Source organism: Ailuropoda melanoleuca, chromosome 16, assembly GCF_002007445.2.
Source record: "Ailuropoda melanoleuca isolate Jingjing chromosome 16, ASM200744v2, whole genome shotgun sequence".
Taxonomy (NCBI): Eukaryota; Metazoa; Chordata; class Mammalia; order Carnivora; family Ursidae; genus Ailuropoda; species Ailuropoda melanoleuca.
The window spans coordinates 66,341,311-66,354,531 of NC_048233.1; the positions used below are offsets into that span (position 1 = coordinate 66,341,311).

At 49.6% G+C, this 13,221-nt stretch overlaps 1 protein-coding gene across 4 annotated transcripts in view; it reads left to right on the top strand.

Annotated features, from left to right (window-relative positions):
- Positions 1–12,919, top strand: part of LDLRAD3 (low density lipoprotein receptor class A domain containing 3) — a 226,796-nt gene extending 213,877 nt beyond the window's left edge. For all 4 annotated transcript variants that reach the window (XM_034645435.1, XM_034645437.1, XM_019807237.2 and 1 more), the window contains exons 5-6: positions 7,658–8,003; positions 9,867–12,919. In XM_034645435.1, the coding sequence (XP_034501326.1) occupies positions 7,658–8,003; positions 9,867–10,107 (587 nt within the window). In that variant the 3' untranslated portion in view covers positions 10,108–12,919. The remainder of the gene's footprint in view (positions 1–7,657; positions 8,004–9,866) is intronic.
- The last annotated feature ends 302 nt before the right edge of the window (positions 12,920–13,221 follow it).

The window sequence follows — 13,221 nt, forward strand, 5'->3', positions numbered from 1 at the left end:
CATCACAGTGAATATTTGCCTGGTAAAGCCTCTGAGAAGTCCTGTACTGTAGCTGTCAATCATTACGGGTTTGTTGGGGCGTCGGGATGGCTTAGTCGGTTTTTCAGCTAGCAAGCTATACCAGTAGTTGTGAATAGTAACCGAGGCTTTGGACCACATGGGCGCGTTATTTCAGCTCCCCGGCTTCCCATTTCCTCTTCTTTAAAATCGTCGGTTTCATAGGGTGGTGTATTTGTTGCCTAGGTCTGCCGTAACAAACTCCCACAAACTGGACTGCTTCAAACAACAGAAACCTCTTCTCTCGCTGCTCTGGAGCCCAGAAGCCCCAGATCCAAGCACTGGCAGGGTTGGCTCTTTGTGCAGCCTCAGAGGGGAATCCGTCCTTGCCTCTCTCCTGCAATTCTAGGCAGTCCTTGGCTTGGACTGCACGACTTTAGTCCCTGCGTCCCCTGCACACGGCCTTCTCCCTCGTCTGTTTGCATCTTCTCCTTTTCTTCCACTTCACTGGCTGGAGAGTCCACCCTGATTTGGGATGACCTCATCTTAAGAGCTTTCCCTTAATCTCATCTGCAGAGACCCTTCCTCTAAATAGATCACAGTCTGAGACTCCAAGTGGACCTGTCTTTGGGAGGGACATCATTCAGCTCGCGACCGATGGTGGAAGGATTATAAGAGTGAATATACATACAACACAGAAGATACTGCCAGTCGGGCAGGAACCCCTGTGATCATTGTTAGGTTGAGATTATTATTGTTACTCTGTTTTCGAGTCCAAAGCAAATAGGGATGGTGGTGGTTAGTATTATTCGTGTTATTAATTAATTCAAATCAGGAGGGGAGTATAGGTCCCAAGGCAAATAGTGTTTCTCCCCAGCCCTGGACTTCTTTCCCCATACCTCCTGAGGGTTGGTGCTGGGAAGCCAAGGCGGGGGACACTGCAGAGTCTGAAAGCATGGCCGACGAGGGCCATGCGAGCCATCGAGGGTCCTTGGTGCAAAGAATTTTACAAGGATCACACAGTGACACGGACTGATGGGAGCGTTGCCGAAGGATTGGAGGATGAGAGGCTGAAGACAGAAAGACCCCCCAAGGCAGTTTCTCCTCCTAACCTGGACATGGATGAGGTGGAGAAACCCTACGCCGCAGAAACCGACCACACGTGGTGGCCCCCTGTGGACAGAGAAGAAGAGAGAGTTCAAGACAGCCCGAATGTTCATCCCCCCCCAGGACCAAGGATGTGACCAGTATCTGGAAGTCTGTCCTAAGAAATGACACCAGTGCCCACAGGTCACTAACTTACTCAGCATGCGTTGAGCACCAACTACAGAATGGTGGAGAGAGCAAGCCTGTCTCCACTCTCGTGCCTCTTACGGTCTGCGTGGTCTCCCTGGGTGGGGAGGTCGCATTGTTGGTCATAGCAACAACAACAAAAAGGGAAGCAACCTAAGTGTACATCAGCAGGTGTTGGTTGTAAGTTGTGACGCGTCTGTGTAGTGGGATCCCACACAGCTACTCTTTAACAAAGGTGTGTGTGGGTGGGTGAGGAAAGATGTCCATACGCAGAAATATCTGTGTAGCAGGAAGGAAAGTACTTGTGTGTGTGTGGCTATGCATAGAGAATAGTTTTGAAGGGTACACCCGGTAGATGGAGAAACTACAGCCAGTGAGCCAAGCTGCTGCCTGTATGTAAAGAACATTTGATTGGGACACAACTGTCCTCATTCACTAATGTATATCATCTAAAACTGACTTTGTACAACAATGAATTGAGTAGTTGTGACGGAAGCTGTCTGCCCCACAAAGCATGGAATATTGACTGTCTCGCCTTTGACAGAAAAAGGTTGCCAAACCCTGGTTACACCAAGCTCTTAACTGTTTTGTTCTAGTAGGTTTAGGGGAGGGAGGTGATGAACATTTCTGTTTTGCTTTTAATGTTTAATGGGGTTTTTTTAATTTCCCCTCCAACTCTTCATGGATTTTTATAATCAGATATAAGGTCCAGTTTGGAAGGAAAAAAGCATACAGGACTCACAATACCTGATTTTGAGACTTGCTGTAAAGCTCTAGTTACCAACACACTTACTGGCACGAAGATTGGTATATGGTTCAATCAAACAGAATAGAGAATCTAGAAATAGACCCAGAGTTGTATCGTCAGGTGCCAAGGTAATTCAATAGGAAAGGATAAGCTTTCAACAAATGGTGCTAGAACAATTGATTATCCAGGGGGAGGGGAGAAAAGAACACTGAACTTCACTTCGAACCATAAAAAAAAATTAACTTGCAGTAGATGGGAGAAGGAAATGTAGGAGCTAATGCTATGAAGCGTCTTCTAGGCAAGGATTTCTTGGATAGAGTACAAAAAACAGGAAGCGTAAGAGAAATCATTAATACAATAGACTTCATAAAAAAATTTTAAGCACTTATCTTCAAAAAGGCACTGTAAAGGAAGAGGCAAGCTGCCAACCGGGGAGGAAATATTTGCAAAACACATTTCTGGAGAAGGGCTTGTATCCTAGAACGTACAAAGGATCCTTACTACTCACTAAGTAATCAAATGACCAAATTTTAAAATGGGCAAGAGATTTAAAGAGACACTTGAGCAAAGAAAATCTGCGGGTGGGAAATCACGTGAACGGAGGCACAATATCATTAGTCACTGGGAAATGCAACTTAAAACCTCAGGGAGCCGTCACTGCACACCTGCTCGCGTGGCTACAGTTAAAGACTAGCCGCATTACGTGCTGGTGAGGGTGCAGAGCGTCTGGGAGAGGCCAAATGCTGTGGCTGCCGTGAACAAATGGGGAGAGTTTCTTATAAAGCTAAACGTACATGTCCCGTATGGCCCAGCAGCCTTACCCCTAAGGTGTAAACCCAAGAAATCGGAAAATGTATGTCCGTGCAATGAACTGCATTCCAGAAACTGGAAACAACCCAGTTCCCTCCCTCGACACAAATTGTGATCCCGCATCCAGTGGAATGTGACTGTGCGTTCTGAAGGAGGAAAATACTGATACTCAGAGACATGGGGGATTTCAGAATCACCATGCCAAGGGGAGGAAGCCAGACACATCTGGCTACATCCTGTGTGGTTCCAGTGACAAGCCTTGCTGGGAAAAGTGAATCCATTTGGGCAGAAAACAGAGGAGTATTTTCCAGGGGCAGTGAATGGACTGCAAAGGAGCATGAGAGAACTTCTGGGGAGGGACGCGAAGGTTCCATGTCTCGTTTGTGGTTGTGGTTATGCAACTTTCATTCTGTGAAACACCTCTCACTGCTCATTGTAAAAGGGGACATTGGATTGTGTGCAAATTATAGATAGCTCAATCAACCTGACTTTCTAAAATCATAATCTGGAGAAAAACAGACTTTAAAAAATATTAAAAAAAAAAAAAGGCACACAGGAGTTGATATTTCAGAGGAATGATGAGGAATCGGTTTGAATGGGGCAGTGAACATTCCAGAACAGGACTCCAGAGGTCAGGCAGGAGGCGTTAGTGCCATACTCTGGGAGTGGTGAGTCAGTGGGGGTTCTTAAGTGAGTGAGTGACCCCGAGGGGTCCTCATGTTACAGGGAGAGAAGGAAGGAAAACGAACAGACGTACTGTCAGCCTAGGCAGTACCAAGGTGGTGGACAATGGACATGGTTTTGGAAGGGACAATACAGTACAGAGATTAGAAAGGAGTAAACAAACGTCCCTTCACCTTTCTTCTCCACCCTGGGAGCTGCCAGCATTACCAGTTCCGTGCATCTGCCTAGAAATATTTCATGCATTCTCTATTGAACTTTGCTGTTTTTCACGGATCAAGGTCTCCTTCAGATTGTTCCCCATCAGAACATGTAGAGCTGTCCTCATACTTAAATAGGTGCGGTATCGTATGGATTTGGCCCGGCTGCCGCTGGGAGACATTCAGATCATTTCTGATAGGGGCACATTACAAATAATGCTTCAGTTAATACGCATATTAAAAAGTTACTTCTCGTGCTTGTGACTCTGTCTAGTAAATAGATTCTTGAAAGTGGAATGGCTGGACCAAAGGACACGTACATTTCTATTTTGATGTGTAAGGTGAACCCCGTCACCACCCTGGGTGATACCCGTTCACCCTCCCCCTAGCCCCGCATGAATAAGTAACACCTGTTTTCCCAAGACCTGGCCAGCAAAATGGGAAATCCAGCTTTGCCTTTGCCAGTGTGATAGGTGAGAAAGTGTAACCTTCTAGGAAATTCGATTCGCTTCTGGAGGAAGGACTATTTTAGAAGCAAAGGCACACCATGTCTCAAGTGTCACCTCCCCCCTTGCCTCCATCAGGCCAGACAGCGCCTCTCTGTGAATTAGGAAAAGGCATGCCTTTTCCTTGACTGCCACCTGCCAGAAAGCTGTTGTGATAACCGTACAAATCTGTGAGGACAGTGAGGTAAAGAACGGCCCCGGAGCTGGGGACAGCACAGCCTCCTCCCCCACAGGCAGCAGCGGGGGGGGCCCTGGCGGTTTCAAGAGCACAGCGGTCTCTGGGTGGTACCCAGATTGCCCGCAATGACTGCGGTCTTAGCGGCAGATACAGGACAGGAATTCAGGCTTCCTGAAGCATGAGGGCATTCGTTTGAGGGACAGCCAGAATAAATGGAAACTTCATTATCCATGGATTATGCACTTAGAACTCAGGTCCCAGGCAACTCTGATATTAGTAATTTGGCCAGCGGGCTCATTAAGCTCTTAAGAAAAGTGAATCTAGTTAATGAATTAATACAAGATGACATTTTACACACAGAGCAAAAACGAGACCAGGCAGCACTGAGTTATGTAACATCATAATTTCTCAAGTAAATGTGATTGCCGCTTCTCGCATGCCAAAGTGGGCCGAGCTGGAGAGAGCCTGCTTTCAGAGACATAAATGAGACTGTTAAGATTTGCAATCATTTCATATTCCATTCACTTTAAAGCGCTCCCTCTTGTATTCTTAAAACTTCACGTGGTTACACGGAAGTCAGTGTTTTAAAATCTCTGGACCTATTTGTTTGCTGGAGGAAAATGCACCGGCTTTCGTTTTTTAGGAGACACAGCTCTCTAAAAAGGAACTCACTTGATCCTTACTCTCTCTGCCATCCTGCCCCCTGCAAAGGGGACTCTCCCTGTCTCTCTGGCCCAGAGAAGTTGGGGAGGATAATGGAAAGAATGTGAATACTCAGAATTAGCATGAGCCAGTGTGGGATGATGAAACGTTCCAGAGATGGAGGATGGTGATGGTTGCAGAGCTACGTGAATGTACTTAGTGCCACTGAAGCAAGCCCTTAGCCGTGGTGAGAATGGTAAAGTAAGTTATGTGTGTATTTTACCACAATAAAAAAGCAAAAAGAACTAGCATTAATGGAAGGCAAACCCTTGCCAGGCACATTGCATATATAGTATATTTTACCCTCCCACGAATCCAAGGACTTGGCTACTGTGATTTACCCACGGCCACCGCCATTATTAACAGGGAGGCACTCGAGGCTCCGAAGAGGGCAGTCACTTGCTCGAGCAACAGCTGGAAGCAGTGGCCCCGGGATTCAACCCCTCAGCTCTGGGCTGGAGATCACAAAATAAAGAGGATATTTTCTTTTGAAGGCTGAGCTCTGAAACATCACACACACACACACACACACACACAGGAGCTCCCACCCAGTTTTTAGTTAGCTAAACTGAGAGCAGACAGAACTCCACCAGCAACACCCCCTCCCCCCCCCGCCGAGTGCCACAGCTAGTTGTCTCGGGAAAAATTCCAAACCACGTCCATCCCTCCACTGCAGCTTATGCTGGGTTTGTCGGGGATCTTACTGTACAGATAATCCTTCCAGCAGTGGCCACAGGAACATCGAAGCTTTTGAAGATCTTCATTTGTCGCAGGTTAGGATTGTTTGGGAAATCAAGAGATGTTTGTATCAGGAAAGAGAAGAGATAGCGTGTTTCCGAGCGTGTGGTGGTTTTGATGGAGACATACCTGGGGGTTCTAGGCCTGAGTCCTCTACTTGCATCTTATGTGAACCTAGACAAGTTAATTCACCTCTGAGTCAGGTTGCTATCTGGAAATAATGATAGTAAAATAATATCTGGAATAATAATAATGATAGCACCTCCCTTCCCAGGGTGTGTGAACGCACAGATATTTTCCCGAGTTGAAGGCACGTATGGAGGGTCTGCTCCGCGCCAGGCACCGTCCTGCAGACTGGCTGGGGGTACTGTGCTGAACAGAACAAGTGCACGTCTAGTAACGAGGGATCAGTAAGCTTAGCCCAGCTCCAGGACACGGGGCCCAAGCACAAGGCCATTGCCGCTCCTGCTGCTACGTCACGTGTACGCTTTGGCTCCTGTGGATCCCGAAAGCCTCCCTGCTGCCGGGGTGGGCCAGGCACAGGAGGTGGCCACCAGATCTGCTCACTTGGGCTGTATTTCAGTTTTTCTTCCAGCGGGGCCACAGCAGTGGTGGTTGTGGTTCTTCTGCAGAGACGAGGGGTCCCTAGCTCTCAACGAGGAGGGACCGCGCTGGTTTGCTGGGCCAGCCTGGACCGTGTCTTGGTTGCCAGGCGTGTCCCGCTGAGTGGAAAGCCCCGCCCTCGCCTGAGAATTCGAAGCATGGCTTATTAGTACATTTGGAGAGGAGGGTGTTGGCAACCTGTGGGGGTCGGACGTGTCCCAGACTTTTGGTTGAGGGCCTCTGAGGACATGCTTGCAGATTGCCTAATGGTCTGGTCAGGGGGGTGCAGGACACAGTGTGAGGGGCAAGGTGCTGATGTCAGGCCACTCTTTACCTCCTAACCGTGGGACCCTCGTCAGGGGGCCTGAACCCTCTGAGATGCTCTTTGCTCATCTTGAAAAGAAGGCAGTTACAGCACCTGATTCGTGGAATTGCTGTGAGGCGAGTAGAGGGGCTGAAGCGTACGTTTGTCTGTCCTGACCCCGTCCCTGCATAGCACAGCGTCAGCCCTTGTTGCAAGTGCTCTGACACGATTCGTTCATTTCATGCCCACCACAGCCCAGCGAGGTGGCCACCGTGACTGTCCCCGCTTTATAGATGATGAAATTACAGCACGGAGAGGCTGCCGCTTTACAAGGGCACATAGTACGTTCTGGAGGGCACAGAGGCTGGGGTCTGAACCCAGTCTGGCTCCAGAGTCCCTCATGTTCACTGGTGCTTGGCATAGGGTGGCATAAAGTGAGCGCTCTGCATACATACCAACCAGGGGTCTTTATAAACGTTATAGTACACACTTCTGGTGAATTCCCAGTGAGTTTCCAGCCCTAGGCAACCATCGCTCCATTTTCCGTCTCTGTACATTTGCCTTCCCTGAACATTTCACGTGATAATGGAATCATACAGGATGTGGCCTCTGGTGTCTGGCTTATTTTGCTTAACATAATGTTGTTAGGGTCCGTCCATGTTGTAACACGCATCAGTACTTTTCATGGCCAAATAATATTCCGCTCATCGTGTGGCTGTCCCACATTTCATTTAGCCCCTCACCAGTCACTGGACGTGGGGGTGGCTTCCCAGTTTCTGGCTGTGGCGGATCGTGTCGCGACGAACACTTGCACGCTTCCTGGGACTGAGTCGGAAGCAGAGGCGTGAGCCAAACCGCTAAGCTGTCTCCTTTTCTCTCCCCCCTGGGGTTTCTCAGAGCCAGGCAGCGGGCAGGTGTTCGTGACGTCGGAGAACCAGCTCGTGTACTACCCCAGCATCACGTACGCCATCATCGGCAGCTCGGTCATCTTCGTGCTGGTGGTGGCGCTGCTGGCGCTGGTCTTGCACCACCAGCGGAAGAGGAACAACCTCATGACGTTGCCCGTGCACCGGCTGCAGCACCCGGTGCTGCTCTCCCGCCTGGTGGTCCTGGACCACCCCCACCACTGCAACGTCACTTACAACGTCAACAACGGCATCCAGTACGTGGCCAGCCAGGCCGAGCAGAACGCCTCGGAAGTGGGCTCCCCGCCCTCCTACTCAGAGGCCCTCCTGGACCAAAGGTGCGAGCCAGAGGGCGGAGGTGGGGGGGGGAGGGCATCAACGGGCAAAGCGGGATACGAGTGCACACCGGGTTCCCAGGGCTTGCCGAGAGCTGCACCTGGCTGCTGACGGCGGCCGCGGGGGCCACCCGTCCTGGGTCCTGGCAGAACAATTCACATGTATCATCCCATTTTTTTTTAAGATTTCCATTTATTTAAGAGAGATTGAGGGATAGAGAGAGAGAGCACAAGCCAGGGGAAAGGAGCAGAGGGAGAGGGAGAAGCAGACTCCCCGCTGAGCAGGGAGCCCGATGCAGGACTTGATCCCAGGACCCCAAGATCGTGACCTGAACGAAGGCAGACGCTTAACCCACTGAGCCACCCAGGCGCCCCTGCATCATCTCATTTAACCCTCTCTGCAGGTCACTGGGGGAGTGCCTCAGCCATACAGATGAGAAACTGATTCTGGGATATTAAGTGACTTGTCCAAGGACATAGACCTAGGATCCTGGCCACCTCAGAGCCCTGATGCTCCCTGGTAGTGCCACGCTGACACGTGGTCAGCCCACTGCCTAGCTCCAGGGCCTCACCTGCTACCACAGAACAGTGGCCAGGCCGTACTAGAGGGTGGTTCATACTGTTGAATGAATGAATGAATGAGTTCTTTGCTTGGCTTCATTTGTAAAATAAAGGAGGTAGCATAGAGCAGTCCCAAGCTTTTCAAAACAGTAGGACCCTCATTTCCAATGGGGTTGTACCAGAAAGCTCAACAGAGAAAGTGAAAAGGCGGAGTTCTGTAGTTGAATCCTGCCGGCTCAGCCTCCCCCTCCCCCTCCCTTCCTTGGTGACCTCCAGGGTATCCCAGAGAACCCATGTTGGAAGTTCACTTTGGCTCTAGGTCCCCCGTGCTCTCCTCCTCCGAGCCCAGGACTCACCGGGTGTGGCGAGAGGCATTTTGCAGTTCATGTTCCCGGGCTGACTGGGCTCCTCTTGGACCCTCTCCAGCGGCAGCTCTTGTGTTATTTAATCTTTGTTTTTCCTCCTCATAAAAGGTAAAGGTAGCGTTAGGGGGCAGTGCTTAAGACATCTTTGCAAATAAGTGTAAGAGCCCAGGACCTCACTCTCCACACAGCCTCTTCATCTGGACCAGCCAATGTAGAGTCAAGTTAAAGTGGCCAAATTCAAAGACAGAACACTGGGTTTCGATCCCACAGCTGCTGCTTCCGAGTTATTTGTGGTCTTATGCAAGTCATTTCATGCCCCCTTGCCTCAGTTTACTCCCTATTATGATGGGCATAAAAGTGATGTCCGCCTCTTAATGTTGTCATGAGCGTTAAGTGAGCTAGTGAAGGCAGAGCAGGTGGCAGGAAGCCTGCGGGAAGAGCTGCAAAACAGACTATCTTCTGTGAAGTTAGTGCCTGGCAAGCCAGTGTCCTTATGACCCCCTCCGACAGAGGAGATGGAGTCAATGGGAAGATCCCCTCTCACCCAAGTCCACACAGCCAGGAAGAGTTGGCTTTCAGTAAGAACCCCAAGTTCTGTGGACTGTCAGAGGTTCAGCCGGAACAACCGGCCAGCCGCTCGGCCCCAGGGCCCCTCGATGGTGCTGGGCATCGTCCCCCCGAGCCAACCCACAGGACGTGGCTTGGGCACCGCCCATTCAGCACGCATCAGCCGCAGCACACCGACCTTTTCCGTTCCCTTGGTCTTGTTGCAGGGGTCACCCTAGTCCTCAGATAGCCATCCTCCTTGGGGGGCACATCAGCATCCCGCAGACTGGGGTGGGGGGCAGAGAGGGGTTGCCCCCTTGACCTTGGCTCCTAACGTGTTGTCTTCTCTCTGCTCTCCCCTGCCTCTCCTGCCCCATCCTCCCTCTCCCTGCAGACCCGCGTGGTACGACCTCCCTCCACCGCCCTACTCGTCCGACACCGAGTCTCTGAACCAAGCCGACCTGCCCCCATACCGCTCGCGCTCCGGGAGCGCCGACAGCGCCGGCTCCCACGCGGCCAGCAGCCTGCTGAGCACGGAAGACAGCGGCCACAGCCCCGGGCAGGCCGGCCCTCCTCCGGAGAGCACCCTGGGGCCCAGGGACTCCGTGCCTGGCCAGGACACCGCAGAAGTCTAAACCCGGCTCTTCCAAAGTCCATATGGGTTCATCTGCTCTGACTTGTTACCATCCTAACAACTTACGCTTGTGGGAAGCTCCTCAGGGTGCCTCAAGGAGGGATTTGGGGTGTCAGCTAACTCTCCATTCCCCTTCCCACCCCCCTCCCCGCCCCAAATTTCAGGGATGTTCTTTTGAGGGAGACCTGGCGTTTTTCCGGCCTCTCAGGTGACCTGATGTATTGTGCGTCTTGTCTGGAAGGTCACTCATCCTTCGGGGCCCAGGATCATGACCTCACTTGTCATATCATTGTCCTGTGACTGGTGGCATCGTGCCGAATAGGCAGCCTTAGTTTGCAGGCAGCAGGATAAGGCAGTATTTGGGGAGTCCTCGAGAACGCAGTGTTTCTGTGCCATGCTGGGTGTTCAGAGGGGCAGGAGACACTGGGCCAGGCTCTCCGTGGGCCACTCACTACAGCTCTATTGGGGATTGGGCTTGGATGGTGCTCCGAGGAGGCCGGCATGGATGGCCACCCTGGAAAGAATCCGGGTGAGCCCCAAACCCTGCCTTGCACTCTTGTGCACACCGCCCTCAGTTCATTGGAGGCGGCGGCCAGAGGAGACGTTGCCAAGGGTTATGCCCTTGAGCCATCAGGGGGCCATTTTGGTTCTCTGAACAGCTCAAACCATCTACTCTGCAGAGAATCGGGCTTTAAAAACTTGCCCGAAAATCCTCGTTTGGAGGGTCTGGCAGCGTCTGTCATCAGCCTCATCCCAGAATAGGCAGGAAGCCCCAGCCATACATTCAACCGAGTTCTCGGCTCCTCAAATGCCGGCTGTTGAGAGCCTGGGCCTGCTTTGGTCCACAGTCCTTCCCCTGGCTTCTGGACTGTCACCCCTCCAGCTGTGACCTGCCCGGAGCCAAGGAAGGAGGACCCAACTTGAATTGGCCAAAAATCGGATCTGGTCCTCTGTCCCTGGAAACCACACCCAGCCTGTCTTGCCCATTCATGCAACTTTCCGCCCTAGCTTCCCAGGTTACCTTCACCCCCAGAAGTCATTTTCCCTGTGCATTTGGACTTGACACTGTGGTTTCTGACAAGCATGAGAACCATATTCAGTAGCTCCCACCAGGGCTCCTGGCTCCCTGCTCTGCACACACTTCCCTTCCCAAGGCCCAGAGACCAGCACCCTGATTTAGGGTTAGGGTTAGCGGCAGGCTCAGGCTTCTTCTGACCTGCCATAGTTTCTCCTCTAAAAGACGTGGACAGTAGACAATTTGGAGTCAAGATTTGCCATTCGGACTTTTTTTTTTTTTTAATCTCTTAGAAATGCATTTGAAACAGTGTGTTTGTTTTTTCCCTTCTAGTTAAGGGATTATTTATATGTGTATAGGAAAGCTGTCTTTTTTGTTTGTTTGTTTTTCCTTGAGTGAGGTCCAAAGAAAGATGCGAAAGAAGATCACACCTTTGTCCCACTGAGCCTTGATACCAAGTCACTCCAGACTGACCTGCGTGCCAGGCTTTTGTGCATTGTTGCACTTTGAGTCATTATTTATCGAGTTCTTGAAGGATGCAGAAAGAGGGATGCCTTTCTCCCTTGGTTCACAGTCTCTGTGTTTATGCTAGCTTTCCTCTTCCTCTGTGCCCAGCCCGCCACAGGGCCCACTCCCTGGAGAAATAGTGGGTAGAAATGTGGGCGTTCGTTGGCAGGAAACCACACTGACTGATGGGGAACAAAACTGGAACCAGGTGGAACCACTCCAGGCAGCTGTCACCCGTTCAGGACTTCTTCCACAGCAGGAGAAGTGTTCAGTGACCTTGTTGATGCAAATTTCAATGAAGCCTGCAGGAGTGGGGGGGTACGACGTGGCATTTAATGATCCTGTTCTCAGGACTTTTTTTTTTTTTTAACCAAATCCAAACTGTGTTACAGGAAAGCTAGCCACTTGTTGATTTCTTTTTGTCTTTTTTAAGTTAAAGAAAAGGAGCCTTAGTTGCTTGCGTCTTTCATTTTTTTAAATGACACTTGAGTTATTTTCCACGTAATCCAATAAAGAAAGAACTTTTGATGGGAGCCAGAGTGTGTTAGGAACTCTGGCTGAGCATTTCATCTCCTATGAGTCAGAATGGCTTTATATCTTCTCCTTTTGATGGGCCCATGCTTCTTTCTGGTATTTTGGAAGGTATTTAGAGGAAGGGATTCTAATTTTAATTAATTGTGCAGTGAATTAATCTCACTCGCTTTTCTGCTTCCAGGCATCTTAGGAAAAACAAATGGTCTTAGTAGATAAGAAAGCCTATTAATGTTGTGTTTTTTTTTTTAAATAAACACAGGGACATTTTTATTATAGATGGTGATTTTTTTAATGAGTCTTTTAAAAAATATATAAATAGGACACCAAAGCTGTAGGGATTTTTCCTGTTTTTTTCCCCCTACTCAAGATGGCAAATAAGTGGCCAGCAATATTTTTTAACTCATTCCATCCAGGCTATTTTTTTACATATTGCCTAAATCTACAGAAAACCATCTCTGCTCTTTTTTCTCAAATGAGACCAGCAAGTTCTTTTTATTTTCATGTTCAAATTCACATCCCTGTAACCCATATCTTATCCCCTGACTCAGCCCCCTCCTCTGAAACTGACTTTTTAAAAAAAATGCAACAAAGTGGCTGACAAATAGCGTGCGATGTTCAAAGTTGATGTAAACTGGAAAGTTTGTTGTGTGGTTGCTTTTCGTGTTTTGGTCAGGTTTTGGTTTGGGTTTCTGTTTTTTTTTGTTTTTTTTTTTTTTAATTTTTATACTTTCAAATAAACTTGCAGTTTCATTCTTTCTATTGGTGCAAATGGTTCTTAACCCATCTTTCTCCTCTGCGACAGTATGAAGAGTCCGCGGCCACTCCTCATGGCTTCTGCTGTGAATTTACGCCATAACAAAGTGAGAAAAAGGAAGAGTATAGTGATGGGACCTGAAAACGTGATGGGCGTCTAAGGATTCTGTAGCTCGTGGGGTTGAAATACAGAAGTGAAGTCACGGACACCAGTTAGTATGATGGGACCCAGCATGTCCATTCAGAAGGTGGACACTGATTGCCGTCACTAGGGTGCCATGTGGGAGAAAAGGACAGTTAGCTATG